The sequence below is a fragment of the Micromys minutus genome (assembly GCF_963924665.1).
Source record: "Micromys minutus genome assembly, chromosome: 4".
Lineage (NCBI taxonomy): Eukaryota > Metazoa > Chordata > Mammalia > Rodentia > Muridae > Micromys > Micromys minutus.
Window position 1 is genome coordinate 55,383,286 of NC_137973.1, and position 22,679 is coordinate 55,405,964.

The window sequence follows — 22,679 nt, forward strand, 5'->3', positions numbered from 1 at the left end:
GGAGAGAAACAAAGAAAATTACTGTGTTAAAATGTATATATCTACTTGGAACACACCAAGGAACATTCTTAAACTGAAGGCTCAGACAGGGCTGGCTCCCTTAAGAATGTTAAGAACCAATAACATATACAAAAAGCTGTTGAATTTAATTTCATTTAATTTCTACAGTTTATAACCACCTGCACATTAAGATCTCCAAAAACCCCAAAAGAAATTTCTCATTTTTTATTCAGGATTCAAAAATTATTCCCCAATTTCATCACTTTTCACTATCCTGAAAGGCAAACGTTTAGAAAGCTGATGACAATGCCACAATGAAGTGTTGAGACACTCTCTGCTGGAGACTAAAGTCGAGCCAAATCCTCCTAAGTCTTACTGGGAAATCCCACTTTCATTTATTCTTTAAAAAAAGAAAACTATTAAGTTTATTAAATTATCTATTTTCGAAAGATAAATAGCAGTTTCTTCTTTTTTATAAATATTATGTTTTTATTAAAACAATTTTAAAGAAAAACTTAATGAGATTATAACAGTATATTTTACAAAGTAATAAAGCTTATATATGATGTTCATAATATTGTTAATGTGCCATAACTAACAGGTTAGACTTACCTTGGTTCTTCATCTTTGGATGAGCGTTTGGGACAGTACTTCTTAACCAGACTTCTAGAGGAAGAAACGTTTTGATTTTATAAACAATACCTTTGAAATAAAAGTTCTTTTCCTAAAATTTACCAATTTCATTAAGGATTTAAGAGAAAACTACTGTGTATAAAACACTGAGAACAACAACATGGTCATCTTCAAACATTAACATAAAAATACATGATCACTATTTATATTTTGTTCTTAAAATATCAACACTATTTTCTTTTTATAGTACTGTAATTACAATTAGATTATATATAAACTAAAAAGAATAATTAGACACACTTCAAAGAAATAGCATCACTCTCAGTTGACAAATCAGATATTTTTCATATTAACTGAGGTAAAATATAAACAGATGGTAAGTAAGGGGATAAAAGTGCGGCTGGCCACCATCCTCTACCATGGTATTCCTCTATGAAAATCATCTGACTCACTCCCCATTTTAAGGTGCAGGGTCGGGATGGGGGCAGTTCTAGTATGCTAAAAAAGTATTTGACAGTAACCACACCCATCTTCTATCTTCTGTCTCCTTAGGCAAATAATTAATTCTAACTTGTGACTATATGTGCCTACATTCCTGTCTATCCATAATATTCTTATATTAATGTCTGAATTAAGCAATTAATTAATGAAATAAGCGATATGCTAGTATGGAGACTTTGGAGCTAGAGTGGGATATATAGGCATGAATCCTGGCTAAAGGATGTTTATACGACCCACAGCAATTTACACTAATTTCTCTGTTCCTCAGATTCCTATATAGTGTCAACAGTGCCTACGCCACAGATTTCTGGAAAGTTACTGAGGCAAAACATTGACCATGGTGCTTTATATATAATAGGTTTCCTTTATAATATATGGACCACTGAAGGTCCAGAATTTTGAAAACTTGTGCATGTGAGTGCAGGTGCACACCTGTGGAGAACACTCAGGTATGCTCCCTTCCTTCACCTTATCTGAGAGATGAGCTCTTGTTCACCCCTACAGTTAGCAGCCTGCCAGGCCTACAAACTTCTGGAGATTCTTCTGCTTCCATCTCCCACTTTGCCCCAAAAGTGCTTAATGACATCCATGAGATACCATGTCCAGTGTTACATGAGTTCTGGGAATTCAAACTCAGGTTCTTATGCTTAAATAACAAGCATTTTTTACCCACTGAACCATCTCTCCAAACCTACAGACTCTTTGAGAAGTAGTTTTGTGTCTGTTAAGTCAAAAAAGACAAGGCCTTTTTTTTTTAAAAAATTAAATCTCTTTAGATATTTCCTGGTATTTAATTTGTATTGTATTTTCCAAAAGTCTAAGAATACAATAGAATGGAAGTTAAGAAGAAACAGCCTATCATCATGATTTAAGCATAAGCATTCAATTATTTTCAGAGCACATTAATTCCACTTACAATTCAGCTTATTGTGTGCTATGTACTAGCTGCCGTGCAAGCTAAGGAGTGCCAAAAATGAGAGATATCCACACTCAAGAGATGCTTTCTTGAAATAAGGCAGCTGAATACCAGTAATCACGAAGAGCAGCCTGGCAGGGCTGTGATAAAGTACAGAAAAGGTTCGATGACAAAAAAGGAAAGCTACCACCAATGAAGTGAAAAACGGGTAAAAAGTTCAGTGCCTGTCATCAAGAAAACCACAGCCATCATTAGAAAGGTCAGGTTGAAAGTACTAGGCCTTACGTGTGATTTTCATCAAAATATGAATATCTAAGAAATGATGACATACTATTCATTTTACTCTTAATTCTGTTGCTATGATAAAACACCCTGAAAAAACTATTTAGGAGAGAAAGGGTTTATTCAGTTTATAACTGCAGGTCCTGTCAAGTCAGGAACTCGCAGCAGCTAGACAGAGTACAGTCAAGAGCAAAGATTGATGTGTTCATCTTAGCTCTACCATTATAAAGTCTAAGACACAAACTCAGGAGATAATGCTGCCCACCATGGCCAAGGCTTCTTGTTTTCAACTAAAGTAATAAAGACAACCTTTCATAGACAATCTCCACAGTCCAACCAGATTGAAACAGCCTCTCACTGAGACCTACTTCTCAGGGAATTCCAGGTTGTGTCAAGTTGACAACTAAAACTAAACATCACCCATGTTCTCTCTCTCTCTCTCTCTCTCTCTCTCTCTCTCTCTCTCTCTCTCTCTCTCTCTCTCTCTCTCTCTCACACACACACACACACACACACAATTTCTAAACAACTATACAGGTTCATGCACAAACATTTAATAGATAATATTACTGATCTAAACTGGTGAAATAGATACTTCTCAACAGTATTACATGAAGAGACATCATAGCTCTTAAAACAGCTTTTTGTAAAGAGGAAAAGCTAAAATTTCCAATTCTCTATTTGTGTAAATTAGGAAACTGGAAAGTCCTGAGGGGAATTCTAACTAAGTACAATGAGCAAAAAGTAAGAAGCAAGAAGAAAATTCACGAAGAACTCCAAGTGGGCTCTATGTTGTTAGCACATCAAAACCAGAGAATACTTGGCACTAAGGTAGAAAAGATAAATGGGAACATGGTGGGGGGGGGGGGCGGCGCTAGTCACGTTAATGAACACTAATACTCTTAACCATGGTTAAGTACCAGAAACATAACCAAAGCTCACTGTAGTACCTAGATGAATTTCACAGTTCACCTAAACACCATCAAAGATACTAAGTGCTAATCATTATTTCAGGAATTCTAATTCTAATGATTGAACAGTCTTAACCATCAAACTAGTAGTTATACAAAACCTACAGACATTCTGAAAGGGAACCCAAAAAGGGAAGATATGAGGAAAAGATGACAAATCTAGGAGTTAATTATATAAGCAAATCCAGAGAAACAAAAATAGATAAGTAGTTGCCCAAACCAAGAAAAAAGAGGAAATTACTGGGGACGGGTACAAAGTTTATTTTTGTGATGATAAAAATGTCCTAAAATTACAGGGCTCTGGAGATGGCTGACTCCTGGAGTGTTTGCTGTGAAGCATGAGGACCAGAATCTCCTCTCAAGCACAAGTAAAAGGAGGCGTGTGGAGCGACAAGTAAAAGGAGGCGTGTGGAGCGAGGCACACCTGCAGTCCCATTGCTATGGAGGCGCACAGTGGACATCTGAAGCTCGCTGGTTGCCAGCCAGTCTAACCAAATGAGCAAGCTTATTGCAGGATTTAGTCAGCAATGCCTCAAAAATTAGGATGAAAAGGAAGCCCTTAGGACTCAACAATCAGGAGGCAGGGCCAGACTGGCATATACAGCGAGACCCTTCACACACACACACACACACACACACACACACACACACACACACACACACACGCACGCACGGTTCTAAAATTAGAGATAGTGGCTACATAACTGAGAATATATATAAAAAAAGCAATGAACTGTATGTTTTTAACAGATAAATTCTATAATGTACACAATATTTAACAGTCTATGTAATTATAAGGTTTTTTTTTTTTTTAAAGGAATGACTATTTGAGTAAATGCCAACCTGCAATGGGTACCTCAAATTCAGTGACTAGAATTTATCTTCTTTTCAAACTTTGTTTTTTTATCACATCAGTAAAACAACCATCCACCTAGGGTCTGAACTATTAAGAAAAATTTGATTATTACTCTCTACATTTTTCAATATTCCTTCCACCATTCTCTTTTATTGTTTTGTTTCTGTTTTTTTGAAGGGGTCTCACTATATAGCTTCAGCTGTCTTGGAGCTCACAGAAGCGGCATGCCTCTACCAGGCCATGTCCAGCTTCCTTGCAGTTCATCAGGACCACATGGCCAATTCTATTTACCATCTGAGGCTTGCTTTCCTGATGCCTGCTAAGGCAACTGTACAAGCCTTGGGATGAGACCAATATGGAAACAGTCCGGGCTCCTGAGCCACACTACAGTCTCATGAACTTACAGCAGACTGCACAAGTACAAAATAAACTTTCAGTTAGTCATGCAGTTTCTAGGATTTGGAAGTTGTTCTTCTAGTACAAACTAGTATGTTTTAAAATATATCTCATCCATGGCCACACAATACAGTTAAAGAGAATTTATCAATATGATCCAGGCCTACTAATCCAGGTCAGTGAAGCCAATCCTTAAACTTCTATTACAATTTATGGCTTTTGGACCTTGATAAATAGCTCTTTATTTAGAAAAGGGATGTATTCTTTTATGGTTTGGTTAACAATATCTTATATGCCTTTGGCCTGGGTCTCGTCTGCTCACCATCATTAGTTTGTTGGTTTGTTTTGTTTTTTAATAATGTTCCAGAGTTCCAGCATATTCCTTTTATGGGTTTTCCTGGATTTGACATTTTCTCTGACCAAGTGATCAACACCTCTACCTTGTCCTCAAAACCTTTTTTCTTCCACTTCACCCATTTAGACATAAATTTGAGTTCATTTCCAATTCCTCTCACTAGACATGAGTACTATTAATAAAACTGTGTACATTTTTTAGAACCTAAGTCTTGCTAGAACAAATTTTAAACTGGTAGAATATACTAACATTTTGAATTTTTCTTTGAATTCCTAAATTTTTCATTTCAAGATCGTATACTGGCTTTCATTCCATGATTCGACCTCTTCATTAAACTGTTTTCATATCTTAGATTGTTTTCATTATTTTATTCACTTGTGTTTTCAGAGTTAACATCTCAGCATTTATTTATAGTCTTTTTAGAGTTCTTTGACAATGCTCATTATTGCTACTTTGAAGTCAATGTCTTATATACCATCCAAGTCCCTTTTCTTAGGGAACATTACTTACTCTGGGAGTACTAACTGTAGGTGGGGACTTGGTTCCTCCTTCTTCTAAGCAATTTGCAGTTGAGGTTGTTCGTACTGTCTCTTGGTAGAGAAGCCTTGTCTCTCTTGTTGACTGGGTATCTGAAACTCTTTTTCCTGTTACCCAATCTGTCAAGTAGTTGACCAGCTATATGGGACTTGGGATTCTATCTTTGGGCAATTCAGTGTTGATAGTAAAATAGTATATCAGGAGTAGTCATTCCCACTTAGATCTGACTACATAAGATTTCTAAGAACAGAAATAGACCAACAAACTAAGACGATCCTGACTGCCAATCTTCGGGTGTCAGGGCTAAGTGCTCAGGTCTCTTCCACAGGCAGTGGGCTCTGACAGGATTGATGCTATGAATCTGGAATCCCTAAAAGGTTTTTGGTTTTGTTTTTGAGAAGGGACACTAGAAGGAGGGCAAAACATATCACCTTAGGCAGGCTGCAGGAGTAGGTGGATTTGCTGGTATGGGATTAACTTCCTGAAAAGGGCGGCTGGGGGGGGGAAGGTCCTTGCAAAGAGGATAAGTGTAGTTTGTATAAGAAGTGTGGTTATCTGCCCAGACAAGGAACCAGGTATCCACAGCAGGAATGGGCAGCCTCTCTGTTACTCTAATTCTGTGATACAAAGTCCCATAATCAAGGCAACTTATAAAAAAAGCACAGCAAGAGATCATAAAAGAAAATAAAAACAAACAAAAAACATGGCAAAAAGGAGAGCAGAGAGCTTATATCTTGATCCACAAATAGGAAACATAAAAGAAAAGACTAAGAATGGCATGGGTCCTTTGAAACCTCAAAGGCAAGCCCCACTGACAAACCTCCTCCATCAGGGCCTCACCTCCTTATCCTTCCCAAACAGATCCACCAACTATGGACCAAATATTTAAACATAAAAGATCATGGGAGTCATTCTCATTCAAACTCTCACAGGCAGAATTGAAGTGGGGGAAGTCTAGCTTTCTTGCTAGGGATGGGGCAAGCATGCTTGGGCAGGTATAAAGGGGTAATCAGCTTTAGTTAGGACTCCCTACCTGAGGAGGGTGTGCAGGAAGGGGCACAGAAAGGCAGACCAGATGTGTTCCTCAGGCAAGTGGCAGAGGTCATGTGGATTCAGTGCTACTAGATCTTCAATGAAGAACTAACACTAATACCTCTCAAGCTATCCCACAAAATAGAAAAGGAAGGAACACTTACAAATTCCTTTTACAAAGACAGTAAATACTACTCTAATAATCATAACCAAATAAACAAATGAAAAAGAATACTGCAGACCAAAAATATCCTCAAAATACGAGGAAGCAGAATTTAAGAACACATCAAAAATATTATCACAATCAAGTCAGCTTCATCTCAGAGATGCACAGATGGTAGATGATTCAACATATGGAAATCAACAAAAATAATCCACCACATAAATAAGATTAAAACCACACGATCATCTCATTAGTTATAGAAAAGGCCTTTGACAAAACCCAACATCCATTTATGATAAAAGTCCTACAGAGAATAGGAATACAAGGGATGTCTTAATGTAATAAAGGCAATATATAAGGACCACACAGCTAACATCATCCTAAATGGAGAAAAACTCAAAGCATTTCCAAGGATGTCTACTCTCCCCCTCCTGTTTTACGGAATACTGGGCTGGAAGAGTAAGACAAGCGAAGGAGACAAAGGGATAGTAGTAGAAAAAAAGGAAGTGCAAGTATTTTTATTTACAGATAATATGATTCTATATGTAAAAGGCCATAAAAGCTACAACAGAAGATTCCTACAGATAATAGCTACATTCAGCAAAGGATATAGAATTAACACAAAAATTCCAGTAGCCTTCATATATACAAATAACAAACCTAATGAGAAAGAATTCAAGAAAATGTCGCTCATAATTATCTGTTTGTATATATTCTCTCCCCACCCCCTCTCTCCCCACCCCCTCTCTCCCTCTCCCTCTCCCTCTCCCTCTCTCTCTCTCTCTCTCTCTCTCTCTCTCTCTCTCTCTCTCTCTCTGTGTGTGTGTGTGTGTGTGTGGATGTGTGTGTGTTAAAATAACTCTAACCAAAGACACAAAGAACTTATACAATGAAAACTTTTAAGACACTGAAAAAAATAAAGATGAAAGGACCTCCTATTTTCATGGACTGGCAGCTTTAATATTGTGAAGATTCTACCATGTTTTAAAGATTCAATGCAGCCCCATCAAAATTCAAACCAAATTTTTAACAGAAGTTGAAGAAAACATTAAATTTCATAGAGAAAAAACAAAAACCTGACCAACAGAAAACAGAGGCAGTATCACCGTCAGACGCTGCCCACTACAGAGCTCTAGCACTGAAAACAGCATGGTACTGGCATAGCAAGTGGCTCACTTGACCAGTGAACTGACCTGAGGACCCACATTTTAAATCCACACCACTGTAGCCACCTGAACTCAAAGAAGCCAATAGTCACTGAAGAAAAGACGGTTCTTTAGCAAACACTGTTCATCTCCATGTAAAAGGAAACTTGATTATCATCTCTGACCCTTTTTGCAAGTCTCAACTCCAAACAGATCAATAACCTCAATAAAAACCAGAAACCCTAACCCTGTAGATGTAAGAAATATACCTGAACTCGCTGGCATGAGAATCGACTTTCTGAACATGTGAGCACAGTCAACAGGATTAATAATAAATGGGGCCTCGTGAATCTAAAAAGTTGTATATGGCAAAAGACACTATCACTTAGATAAAGGAGCAGCTTACAGCATGGGGGAAAATCTCCACCAGCTACATCTGACAGTTAAAATCTAATGTACACAGAACTCAAAAATTAAATGAGAAATCAAACCCAATTAAAAAGTGAAGCACAGAACTATATAAGGTTCTCAAAAGATGAAATGCAAATGGCTAAGAAACATTTTTAAATGTTCGATATACTTAGCCGTCAAGAAAATGAAAAATTCACCCCATCCAGAATGGACCATGACTAATACTGGCATGGATGTGGAAAGGGGGAACTTACTCACTGACGGCAGAAATGCAAACTGGTGCTTCCACTATGGAAATTATTGTTAAGGTTCCTCAAAAAGCAAAAACCAGAACTACCATATAATCCAGTATAGCACTCTTAGATACATGCTCCCCCAAAAATTCTATCTATATGCTACTCTAGAGATATTCACAAAAGCCAGACAATGGAAACAGCTAGATATCTTCAACTGATGAACAAACATGGGAATGTGGCATATTAACACAATACAAAATATTATTCAGTTATTAAGGAAAAATCTATAACATTTGTAGTTGAATGAATATAACTGAAACCAATCATTCCAAGCGAGGTAACCCAAAGCTAGAAACAAACACTGTATGTTTCTCTCATCTTTGCATGTTAGCTTTGAATCTTCAGGTGTACATTTGATTTGGAATACCTACAGAGGTCAGGAATTACCTAGGGGTCATGGTAAAGGACTGGTTTGAGGGGCTATAATAGAAGAGGAAGACTAGAACTGGAGAGGAGCAGAACAGAAGAGGAAGCATGGGGAGAGACAATTAACACTAAAGACCTTTTTGAAAAAGTTGTATGGAAACCAACCACTGCAACAATGCCCCACTGGAGACTAGAGAATAAAAAGCTCGTTGTCAAGAATGGGTTACTTTTTTTGGACTTGTTGGGCAGTGAAGTCCCATAAGTAAAGTCCAAACATTTTAGACTACTGCCACTAACTGCTCTTGGTACCCTCTGAAACTTGATGGTAAGACATTATTGCTAAAAATATTACACACTTAGTCATAAAACATGGCAAAATCAAGCTGGTATGCAGCTGGAAGCTTCATCCCTACCAGCTAGCTTTCATAGTGCAGTAAGGCTATAAAAATTACTGGGAAAGAAAAATAACCATCAATGAAACCCAGCCATCAATCCTGCAGGCTACAATAATGACTTGCTTGGCAAGATATGCCCAAAGGTGCAAAAGCGGCATAAACAAAACATCATGGGAAGAACCCACCAATTTCTGACTGGATTTAAGCACCACTCCATAAGATGAAACTCAAACCTGACACCATTACTTAGATTAAAAAAGAAAGAAAAAAAGAAAAACAAAACAAAACCCTATTGCTAGACAGTTCATGGGTCTACTGAAAATCTGTTATATTGCTAAAAGGACACAGTATTAAACCAACTCCTCATGATTTACTGTAATACTTATAAAAGATCAATGCATCTCTTGACCCTCATCTGAGAAGCTTCTATTTGCAGTGAATAGTAGTTATCATAAAGACCTACAACTTGCCAAGGGATAGAGAACAGACTGCAGAATGCTCAGCCTTCAAGGGAAATGTATAGACTACACACATACATATACATGCATCTATAGGGGAAATATATAGACTACACACATACAAATACATGCATCTATGGCTAAGAGACCATGTGGAGACAGGTCAAAAGATTGCAGTTGATGGCAACACGGAAAGTATTTTCTGGACACAGCAGGGCAGGTGCACATATGAACTCACAGTCTTAAGAACGCATGTATAAAACCTGTGCTAGCCCAAGCTAGACCAAATCCTAGCCCGAAGAGGGGAGTTAGGCATAAAATCTGATTGTTAGCTGTGGAGCTATTGGCAACTGTTAGCTTTTGAGAGAGGGAAAGACAAATTTTCTTTAAAAGTGCAGCCCTAGTAAGTCAACAACACTCAGCAGAGTATTGCACATTTATGAATATTTGGGCAGCAAAAATGATCTTAAAAGTTTTAAGAGGAAAAAAGGCACAAATTTGTGTGTACAGAGAATTAGGGAGTAGATCTGGGAAGAGTTGTAGGAGGGGAATAAGATCAAACACTGCATGAAACTCTGAAAGAACTAATTTTATGAAGTTAAAAAACGTTAAAGACAGAAATACTGCTTGGTCTCACTATTTTGCTTCTGGATATGCAAAAACAATGTGAAAGCAGGGTCCTAAAGAGATATCTACATCCACAGTCATACTTTTCACAATAATCAAAGGTGAAAAACAATCCAGTTTCCCCGACAACAAATGAGCAAATAAACAAAATGTGAATGTTTAAATAATGAAATAGAGGGATTTTTATTCTCTAAAAGGAAGAAAATAGAGATGTACCATAACTGAGGAAGCAACACCATCTTTTCTGGCCTGACAAATGCCCACACCTCCTCCCAGAGCCTACAGCAAGTGAGCAAGCCCTGTTCCTCAGTAACCACATAAGAGCAGAATCTGGGGATAAAAAATGCAAACATGACACAGAAATGCAACAGAGCTCAGCCGGCTGTGCTTGTCAGGCACTGGAGAAATGCACTTCAGAAAGATGGTAATACAGCATCTATCGTGGGGGCGGATCTTCGTTATGTGACACATGAAACCAAGCTCTTCATCTACTTCTACCTGAACCAAGTAGCCACAATTCTGCTCAGATTTAATTAAAAGTAAGGACTGTGCACTCACTGATCCATCCAAAAATAAGAACTGCAACCTATGTTCTTAACACTAGAGACTGAACTCTTCAGCCTTGCTAAATACTCCATTCTGAATCTTAAGAGTTTTGAAGAGGGCATCCTCTGTTACTAGTTGGCTGTTATGAACAGCTTATGTTTCTATCTCTTTTCTATTCCATACTCCTGTACCTATTTTCCCCATCTATAAAAAATACATTGGAGATACATATTTTTAAAAAGAAAGTATTACAGCGTGAATGTAGCTAACATGGTGCATGCAGCATGTATCATTCAGAACATAATCAATCGTAAATGAAATAAACATGAGCAAAATAACGAATGTCTGTAAAGTACCAAGTGAATTCAAATTCACAGAAAAACAAATGGAAAGGTAGTTGTCAGGGGTTAAAGGAAGTTGGATTGAGACGCTATTATTTAATGGGTGCAGTACTTCTCTTCGGAATGATGAGTTATGGAGATGGGTAATGGACTGCTACACAGCCATGAGAATGTACTTACTGTCTTAAGTTATACCTTTTCAATGGTCAACATGACAAACCTTAATATATTATTTTATCTCAACTTTTAATACTAAAAGTTAAGCTATCACCCCCCTCATTACTAAGTAATACTAGAACAAAGCCCGAATATACATACTCTTTTAAAACTATGTGCTTCAGTCTCAATGTTTATATCCATGCTAGTGACAGATGCTAAGTAGACAGGTAACAAAATAAATAATTGAATAAAAATAGAAGCTTTAAATATTGATGCCTGAAAAACGCAGGGAAAGAACAAAATAATCAAAGAGCTCCAAGATATGAAGGTACACAAATTGTCTTTCATATTTTTTATACCCCAGCCCCTAGTTTTATTTTCGGGATCAAGGACACAGTACACATGGAACCTGGATGAATGTGAGCTGTGCATGCTAGTTAGCGTACCAACCCCACAGTCTGTGCTCAGAACGTCACTGACGTGTCACCGCTGCTATACGATGAGCTCAACAATGGAAGGAAACTGTGGATCTTTTAGAAAAATATTTTCAAGTTAAAAATAAACAAGAAAATTTATCTGTTCAATTTAGACTGAGAAACAAACTGATACCACAGACTTAAGCATTATGTTTTCCAGATAAATCCTGCTAAAAAATTTGATCATTTATTTTCCTTTTGAATTTAGTTTCAGAGTCCAGTGGGAGCTATCAAGCTCAGTACTTGAGTGCCTGCCTAACAGACAGAGGCTCTGGGTTGACTCCAGAAGAAGGTAAAGGACTGAATAAAGGACACACAACTGAACCCATGAACAACCAAATTATTTTATCTTCAGTGTAAGGTTTAAAAATGAAGTTAAATAGTGAGAATTTCACCACGAAGATATTCAACCCAACAGGTTTGAGTTTTTGTTCTTAAAGGGTTCTATGCTTTACTTACTAAGTTCTGTTTAGATCATTTAATCTAAGAAAACACTTTTATAATAGAAATATGACTTGAGGTTCTCATCAAAATAGATGTACCTGACCTTATTAGAAAAATGACAAGTGTTTACTGAATCCTTCCACAAAAATACAAGGTGGATGGCTACTATAAATGTTCTCCATACATGCTAAAACCACAACAGTTACAGAACTGAAACTCTTGTGAAGATTAAATGGGACAGCAATTTAATCACACTGAAAATAACAATTCAGTTGTTACATATCCAACTAGCTTAGTAATTGGCTGACAGTTAAGCTGATGGACAGCCATCTTAGGTACAACAACAAAGGAAGATCAAATGGAACTTCAAGACACAAACACAAGAACAGGACCAGAAGGTAGTGATCAAAAGAACAAACAGCCACACGAATGACGGCTAAATGAGGTCCAACTACACACAGCAAGACTCGGTTACAAGATATTGAAGAAAACCTTTCTTCTGATAAAGCATCAAGAGAAAATAATTAACAGAATTGAAGAGAAAATTGAAAAGGGAAAAAAAATCAGAGGAAACTAAAGTAATATACTCTCTATAATGTATAACAGGTTACAGAAACCAAAGTAAAAGTATTTACTCAAATCTAAAAAAATAGAGAGGGGTGAGGGGACACATTCTAAACGAGGTTTAAAACCTCAAGCAAATGAAGCACCAAAAATCTGTCCCTTAGACAACTGGGCTTCTTGAAATGCTACTGGTTTTTAATGAACAAAAAAAAAATTTTTTTAAGGAAAAACTTCTAAACTGTTAGTGCTTTTTTTAAAAAAAAACCTCACCTTTATGGAAAAATACACAGCCAAAACCTAAACTTATAAATTGTATTTTCTGGTTAGAAGAGTCTCACTATGAAGCCCTTACTGGCCTCTGTATCCCAGGTGCTTAAAGAGATGTGCTACCATGTTTAAGATTCTAGTTTATATTCTTATGAAATTACTATATTTACATTGATCAGTTAGATGGGAAAAGTGTGGATAACTTATTAATATATGCAGCAAAGACTTTATAAATATAAAGATGTAGTGTGCACTGGCTATGTGGTGATGGTGGGGAAATCAACAGAACTAGTGAATCTCTTGGTGAGACGCAATATAATGCAATAGTACCCGGAGGCCCACACTCTGCAGCAACAAGTAAAATGAAACTGTTTCCATTTCCAAATCTATAAAATAGTACTGAAATTTCAATTTCTTTTTTTTTTCATTTTTTATTGGCAGTTTTATTTATTTACATTTCAAATGTTATTCCCCTTCTTAGTTTCCCCTCCACAAAACCCCAAGCCCCTTCCCTCCCCCAGCCTCTATGAGGGTGCTCCCTCACCTACCCACCTACGCACCCCTACCTCAGCACCTGGAAGACTGTAGGAGCTAAAGGGGTTTGCCACCACATAGGAAGAACAACAATATCAACCAACCAGACCTCCCAGAGCTCCCAGGAACTAAACCACAAACCAAAGAGTACACATGGGAGGGCCCATGGAGCCAGCAGGATATGTAGCAGAGGATGGCCTTATTGGGCATCACTGGAAGGGGAGTCCCTTGGTTCTGTGGAAATTTCAATTTCTTAAAGGCAAATGCATTAATAAGAAGCATGGAAGCTGGGAAGGCAGTGATGTACACCTTAAATCCCTGCACTCAGAAGGCAGAGGCAGAGACAGCTAATCTCTGTGAGTTTGAGGCTAGTCTGGTCTATAGAGTGAGAGTTCCTGTCCCTAACTCCCCTGTCCCCACCACAACTGCATGGAAAATAGTGCTGACATGTTAAGTACTATAGTAACAATTAAGTAAATATTAAGAATAAAAATGGCTTGTTCAGAACAAATAAACCCTTCCCATTGTGAATTTCAGTATCAAGATGCTGAGCCCTGTCCCCCTCTGGGGAAAAGAAGGGGAAATATTTAATAACCTGAATACAGTAATTATAAAGGAACAGAGAACCTCACCAAGCAGCATTATTCTCCTCCTATCCATAAAATCAACCTCTGTAACTACAAATATAGGAGGGGCTAGCTAAAAGAGGAAATAAACAAAACAAGCCTCATCCCTTTGAACAAAAATACACTATAAACAGCACCTGACAATTCAATCATTTCCCAGTCATTCATCCAAAGCAGCAAATCTCCACATAGAGGGAAGGAGTAGATGGCTTCAAATTAAATATGCCTCCTCCCAAGTCTTCTCCCAAATAACCTCAACATTAACCCACTGCCCTGCTATGGAGAGCCTCTGTTAGGATGGAAATGTGCCAGACTCCTTTAAAGAGGCAAATCCTCAGAGTACACATGACAAATCCCATTTCACCCTATAAAATTGGATTTTTTTTCCCACAAATAATTGTGAGTTCCAGTCACCCTGTTTCAATAGAGTACAATACCCCTACTTCCTTGCAAGTAAGTGGAGCAAGTTACCACCAATCTTAGAACAGCAGCAAACAAACCTGCAACTTGATTAGATAAGTCAGTCTACTCTAGCAAAACTGAATCCATCATAACCCTCTGAGATCTGGGTGTTTAAGATATACTAAGTTGTCTAAGTTTTATCTTAAAAATTATCAACTTTTTTGTTTGCAATTTGTAATAGCACTCTTTCCAAGTATGCCACCACTTTGCTTATAGCTTTAAATGACCAAAGTTGTGTAGAGTCACTGAAAAATAACACCACAGAAATGCCTAAAGTGAAAATTGTCTCCTTCAATTACCACATACCTGCTCCCAGTTCACAAGAGCAACAACTGGAAATCATACAGCTCTTCAGAATACATACAAATTTCACAAATTTCTACCTAATCATACATATAAATTCAAGCAAGTAGTAAGATGTACACTCTGCAACCCGCCTTTCATACTGATGGACTGAACATGCACAGTTGTCTAAGGTTAAATAAGCTGGTGTATCTGGTTGTTTAAACCGGATATGTACAATAATACTTCTCATCATTCATGTGTTGGTAGGTATTTCTAGAAGGGAATCCAATTTTTTCAGCAATGATTTTGTGCATACATTTTAGAAATTAAAATGCTAGATTAAAAGACATCCATTGTATTTTGAGGCACCTTGTCAAATGCCATCTTCTTCAAAGAAAAGAAGTGAGTAACTTCCTGAGGACCCAGGCACATTCTTATGCATTTTCATTTTGTTGGAGGTGTGCTGTAACACAGTGGTAATATTCCTATACCAATCCAGCTCGTTTGTGTTTTTAATCTTTTCTTTTATCATTTGTCATTTATGTATGTCTTCAATTCACTTGTATTGGAAACTCAAAGCTGTAAATTTTTATTAGAATTGATGAAAAAAATTATTTATTAAAATTAGATGAAAGATCTGGAGAGACTGTGGTTAAGAGCACTGGCTGCCCTTCAAAGAACTGGTTTCAACTCCCAGATCCAACACAGCAGTTGACAACTGTCTTTCCAATTCCAGAAGATCTAATGCCCTTTTCTGGCTTCTGTGGGCATTGGTCAAACACATGGTACAAAGATATAAGTGTAGGCAAAACATCCAAAAGCATAATAAAATAAATGCATTTTTAATAAGATGGCAGACATTTAATTTGCATGAATAAACTTTTCATGTTAACCTCCCAGAGGTCCTTCATGTTTAAGATTCCCATATAATAATTTTTGAACAGATAAAGTATCATTACTGTTATTAGTAAAATATTGACAAGCTCCCTATTTGTATTCCTATATGAAAAGTACCTGAAGAAAAACCAGAAAACAGATGGGGAAACTGGTACAGCATCAGTTTCCAAACATGTCACAGTAGTTAAAAAGTTCACATGTCATCCATTCTTTATCTTTATACCAGTCCTTTGTCATCCTACACCTTTGAGTTGGCTACAAGGACATAAACTGACATCACTATTTCTTCTTCTTTCTGAGTCTACTGCCAATTAGCCATCTTTCTTCTACGATTGCCTAGGAGTCAACCCAGTATCATCCTTTCAAGAAATTACACAAAATAAGCATAATTGCAAAATCACAAAAGGAAATCTTCTTAGAATAGCTACAGAAAAAAGTGCAAGTATGGTGGCAAAAGCCTTTAATTCCAGCACTTGCAAGGCAGAAGCAGGCAGATTTCTGTGAGTTCGAGGCCAGGCAGAGCTACAAAGTGAGATTCTAAACTAAAGGAGGTGGAGAGACTTCTGCCCTTCCTCCTCCTTCCTCTGCTCTTGCACTCTCCTCTTTCCCTCTCTCCTCTCTCGAAGGGTTAACAGAGGAAAGAGTCTAGGATCCAGAGTGGGAAAATGAAAAAGTTAGAGGTGATGGAGTAAGAAGGGGGGTGCTTAAAGAACTTACACAAAAAGAACAAGAAGCAGTTCATTTCATCCTGAACAAAAATGTGCCGGACTTTCAACCATGCATGCCTAAATTCGTGTTGGGACTTTGTCCTCTGCAACCTGAAGCACCCGAATTCCTAGTGAAAACTCAGGCTGCTCTTCAAACGTCACGCATTATTTTTATCAAGTCTCTGCAAGACTGCCTGTAAAACTCACTAAACAATGATAGTTTTTCTATTTCAACAACAGCTTAAGATTAATTCCATCAAATTTAAGATTTAAAAACTCCCCTTCAAATATTTTGATAATAAATATTTTATGTATATAGAAAGAAGCTCATCGCAGCACAAACTATTTAGAAGACTTAAAAACTCTCATGTTCAGTACATTAGGAAGAATTCTAAAACAAGTACCAGTGAATAGTGAAAGTATGAGGTACTGATTTATACCCCAGGTCTTGTTTGCTTAGTCATCAAACCATTTTATTTACAGGCTTGCAGCTAGAAGGTGGGAAGGGGCTAAAGTCAGCAGGCCCTGGCTGCTTAGGCAGGTTCCCCCTTTGCTCTGAGATTTCAGGATTTTAAGTGTCTTTCTACAATCAAAGTGACTCATGACCTAGCTAGTCAGTACTCCCCATGGTATGAGGCAATGGTCCTCTAATTCAAACTACTGTGAATGAAGAGCACAGGCGTAACCTGCACAATGCGACTGTTTTAAATACTGAGCTGTTTAAATGCGTAACTTCATTTCTAAGAAGGGAGAAGTAAACCAACTTACCTCAATTGTTTCGCATAGTTCTGTTCAATTTCAATTCTCTCTTTAACAAACTTGGCGTATCTTTCCAAGAAGTCAATTCCCCATTGGGTATGCTTATCTAAGCTATCGAACTGATCCTAGAAAAGGAAAGCAAGAACAGGTTGAACAAGCTAGAAATTGTTGACATTCTAACTAGTTTCTGATATTTGTGCAGAAGTAATTAGGTATAAAGTAAAAAGGGAAACCTGTTTCTTCCCACCACTGGTGTGCAACTGTAGCTCTTTCCTGGGTAATCCAGATTTTGGTTTTGCCAACTCTCTACAGACACAGGAGCCAATTATTTATCAGAAATCTCTCCAGAGTGGTTATCACTTCCTACAAACCTGTTCACAGAGGGTTAGTACCAGACTCATGCAGAGAAGCAGTCAACCTCCAAGACTGTAGAATGGGCCACACACCACCCTGGGTCAAAAACTGGAAGCAGGAAGAATAGGAAAGAACTGTAAAGACAGACTCAGGAAACTAAAGAAAGGGAGCAGCCAAAGAATGGAAAGGGAGGTTGTCCTTTGGGAGGAGGAAGCCATTAAGCTACAGGAAACAACAAACAAGCTCACCATTTGCTCCTGACTTCTAAGGGCCACAGGTAATAAGCAGATGGATGATAAAAAGATTGTATTCATGGAGGTGTGCTGAGAAACTTCCTAACATTCTTACAAGAGAGCTCCCTAAACACCAGAGCACCAGTTCATGCCTTGGCTTCTCTCACTTTCTATGAGCTGAGGAAAGGTAGTTTCTACTCTTCCTCTTCACTAACCTCTCCTGATCCGCTGACCATGGAACTATCTTACTGTCACTGTCAGTGAGTCTTGTGTTCCCCATCCCTAGCTGCCCATGACCTTTGCTCACAGTCCAAGTTCTGTCGATAGAATTTTACCCATCATCATAGGAAAAGATAAAGTTAATAAAGCAAATAAAGAGCAAAAAAATTAAAACAAAATATCTTTCTCTGTACACATGTGCATAAGTATGTCTGTATCTATGTATCTTGCTGATTCTGTTTGTAAAGAGAACACTGAGAAAAAAAAAAAAAAAACTCTACTCATTTTAAAACAAACAGAACTTGGGGCTCAGCAGTTAAAAGCACTGGCTGTTCTTCCAGAGGACCCAGGTTCAATTCCCAGCATCTACATGGCAGTTTACAACTGTCTGTAACTCCTGTTCTAGAGGATTTTACACCTTCACAGACATACATGCAGTCAAATCACCTAGGTACATAAATTAAAAAAAAAAAAAAAAAAAAAAAAAAAAAACAAGCTTAGCAGTCATTGTTCTGACTTAAGCTGTCCCTACCATGTCTCAACAGACCAAACCAAAATGAATTTGCTCATGCTGAAGTTCCCTGCCTACCATGCCCAACCCAAGCTGCAGAAGAGGGAGAAACAGGCAGAGAGCAAAAGCCAAGTCGCTGGCTTTCTGCCCTATTCTGCCATCTCAGCCCTTCTCTGTCTGTAGGACCAGCACACTCCTTGTATTTTATGCAATCAAGTGTTGCCCAAATACAGACCTGTAAATCACAAAAGTTATCTTTAACTTTTTAGTCTTTTGATATATTTGCTTCCAATAAATAGATAATAGTATTTGTAGGTGACATAGGTAAGTGATAGATACATTTCTAAAGATTCATTATCAAACTATTTTCTCCATAATTCACATTTCTTTAAAAAGGCAACCAATCGCTAATCATTAAAACTTCCATTTATCTTTTGAAGATACATTTCTCAAAATTACATATTTTGAGCATATAACTGACAACCACTTATTTTAAAAGGGTAACAAGTGATAATCTGAATTTATGAGAAACAGATTTTCAAGGATACCTCCCAATTCCTTCTAGGAGCACTGAAAATGGTTTGTCTTCCATATAGTATGAAAATATTATTTTTGTGAGGTTAACGATAACAATATACCTAAATGCTCTATGGAATTTCTTTCATCCATTTTCTTCTTACCTATAAATAACAAAGTGAACAAATTTCAACTTATTTTCAACTTCCTTCTTAAACTTCCAGTCAAAGCACAGGGCTAGTAGAGGAATGAAAAAAATTCCAGTCAAACACTGCTTTACTGGTAGCTAATACAGTTTTATCGTACAATATTGTTTTTGTTGAAGTCCTTTATTACTGAGAATAAATACATCTTTAATGGCGCACACACACAAAAAGGTGGTTCTAAATATTGAAACAGACATTATAAGCTAAGAAATACTAGAAATATCTGTACTTTAATCAAACTACATGGTCAACCATATGACAACACTGTTGTATATTTTGTTACTGTTGTTGAAAATAAAAAGTAAAAACCAAACATTCCTCTCAGAGCAGCTACTTTGGAGGCAGAGGTAGAAGAACCACTTGGGCCCAGCAATTCTTTAGAGGTATTTACTAAGCACCTTTATTTAGCATGTTGTCACAGTGCTCATATGTGATGCTACAGATATCTGTATAAGTAATACAAGAGAGCAAACAAGAAATGCTTATTGGGTCTTTGCCCTCAGCTCTTTGCACAACTTCTAAAACCTTTAGAACTCTCTGAGTAACAACAGGCATGCTTCTTTGATCTTCATGAAAGGCAATTTCTGACTTTAAACTCCTAGCCCCCTCAAACCATACTTAATTTTATGCTAAATGAGGTGACCTGGATTGGAGGTCATTTACCAAAGGAGCCTGTTAGTACAGGATTGAAACTTTCAGCCACCTTACAAGAGGAGCTAGGGATTGATTACAATAACCAATAACCAAGGGTTTAATCAATGATGCCTATGTCATAGAACTTTCATGAAAAACCTAAACAATGTGTTTACAGAGCTTCTTGGTTGGTAAACATAGCCATGTGCCACAGGGACCAAAGGTCTTACTTGTACTCTGAGCCTTTCTGGACCTCACCTTATGTACTTCTTCATTTGGTTGTTTACCGTGTGTATCACTGAGCAATAGTTAAGTATTCTGCGCTCTGTAAGACATCAGAGTGAATTATGAAACCTGGAGGGGTCGTAGAAGCCTTCTGAAGTACTAGAGGCCCAGGACAGCAATGAAAGTGGGGTCAGTCCTATAGTGGTAAGCCCTTAAACTTATCAGGTCTTTTCTTTACTAAAAACAAAAACCTTTAAAAAAAAATTACTGTTTTTATTCCAGCATTCCAGGCTGACATAAGAGAATCAACCAAGACTGAGACCAGCCTAGGCTAACAAAGTAAATTTAAACCTAATCTGGGTACACATAGGGAGACCATGTCACAACAAACAACCAAACTGTTTTTAAAATATGTTATTCTTATGTACTTGAACAGTCAGAGACATTCACACTATAGCTTCACTAGCTAGAGCCGTGGGCTTTCTATGTAAGCATCAGCTTTCCCCTCTGCAGTACTCACTGGAACCTGCCTGATCCACACCAAATCTCCCAAGTATCAGCTTTCTCAAAGGTATTTTGAGTTATCATTTTAAAATAATTAAAAAACAAAAGTCTTAAAATTAAACCAATCAGACTATTGAAAAAACATTTCTCTGTCAAATTTCACTGTTAACAGTTAAACTTACAAGCCATAAAATTTTCAAAAATAGTTTTCTTTTATAAAATTTTCCATTTTGTAAGACTTTTATTTTTAATTAGGGGTGTATGTACATGTGAGTACAGGTGCCCAGAGAGGCCAGAAGCATCAAATCCCCCTACAACTGTAGTTACAGACAGTTGTGAGCCTCCACACATGTCCTCAGAACATACTCTTAGCCACTGAGACATCTCTCTAGCCCAATTTTTACAAAAATTTTCTATGTATACAATTCTAATTAGTTTGTTTTTTCAAAAAAAAATTACCTACCAACTGAGCTAGATTCCTAACCATACAACTTTCAATTATTAACGTACTTAGATAGAATTAGTACTGTGGAGTTGAACCTGAAGACTAGAGGAAGATCAACAAGATGAGTTCAAGATCGCTCCAGACTAAATGACAATACCCTGCCTCAAAACCACAGAACAATCGAAATAGAAGCACAGGTACTAGGTATCTAACAAGGAGAAGAATATTAAAAGTGCAATAATTAAATATATTCTGACTAAGGATTTACTACATCTTTAAAGTAAATAGGTCCCAAATAAAAGTCAACTTTATAAAAAACAAAATAGCAATCAGTGGGAAACAGCATCATGAAGGTAAGAAACATGAGTTTGGTTCTAAGTAAAACAGACTTTGCGTTATAACCATCGAAGCAAGAGTGAGATCAGAGTAGGGAAGAAAGACAGAGGACAGTCTTGAGACAAAAACATTCTAACTGCTATAACCAAGTTATAAAGGTCTTCTTCTGCTTCAAAGAGTAAATCTACACACTGGAAATCCACAATTAATATATTTAAAATGCAAAAAACATTGATTTTTATGTAGAACACCATAAAATACTGAATAGTAAATAGTATTTCATCTTCAAATAGGCATATTGGTTGCAATATAGCAAGAAACAAAACCTAAAATCCTAGCACTTGGGAAGATAATACAGAATAATTACCGTAAGTTTAAGGTCAGCCCCAAGTATATAAGGAATACTAGGCCAGCCAGGACTACAGACCTGCCTTTGAGGTTGGGGTGGGATTTGCAACGACACAAATCCGGTCAAACATAAATATCACATATCTTAAGTGTTTGGTAAGTATGCTCATTTTAAATTCCTTTTAAATTTATTGTTAAATTGTTTTACTTAAGCAGAACCAAAACGACACTGGTTGTTGGAAACTGAATTTTACAATCCTGCCTCAGCATTCTCAGAGTTAGGATTATGAGCAAGCCCTACCAAATGCATTTCACAGGTCAATTGTGCAGAAACAAAAAAGTACCAATTACAAAGTTGGTCTAGTTATTTTAAATCCAATAACATAAATAATAGCAAAGATTATTATTTGTTGCTATAAGATTTTAATCAAATAATTTAATATATTCATGGAATTAAAAAAAAAAACAAATGCTAAAACCAGAGGAGATGACAAAATAAACTTCATCTGCAACTTTGGCACCTGAAAGGCACTTAATTGCTGATTAAATAATCATTCTGTTTGCAAAATACTTTGGAATTTACAAAGTTTTTGCACATATTATTAGATGTCACTTTGAAAACTGTGGCACTCTCATATTCACCCCCAACACACAAACACCTTAAGTATCTTTTTAATTAAGTGCCCATCACAGTGGGCACTTAATACCTCAGAATAAGAGAAAAATATTCTAAGTGCTGGAA

At 37.1% G+C, this 22,679-nt stretch overlaps 1 protein-coding gene across 2 annotated transcripts in view; it reads right to left on the bottom strand.

Annotated features, from left to right (window-relative positions):
- FNBP1L (formin binding protein 1 like) overlaps positions 1–22,679 on the bottom strand; it is an 81,535-nt gene that overhangs the window by 32,875 nt on the left and 25,981 nt on the right. For both annotated transcript variants that reach the window (XM_080915306.1, XM_080915305.1), the window contains exons 2-3: positions 17,417–17,532; positions 613–666 (exon numbers count right to left, since the gene is read on the bottom strand). In XM_080915306.1, coding sequence (XP_080771432.1) covers positions 613–666; positions 17,417–17,532 — 170 coding nt within the window. The remainder of the gene's footprint in view (positions 1–612; positions 667–17,416; positions 17,533–22,679) is intronic.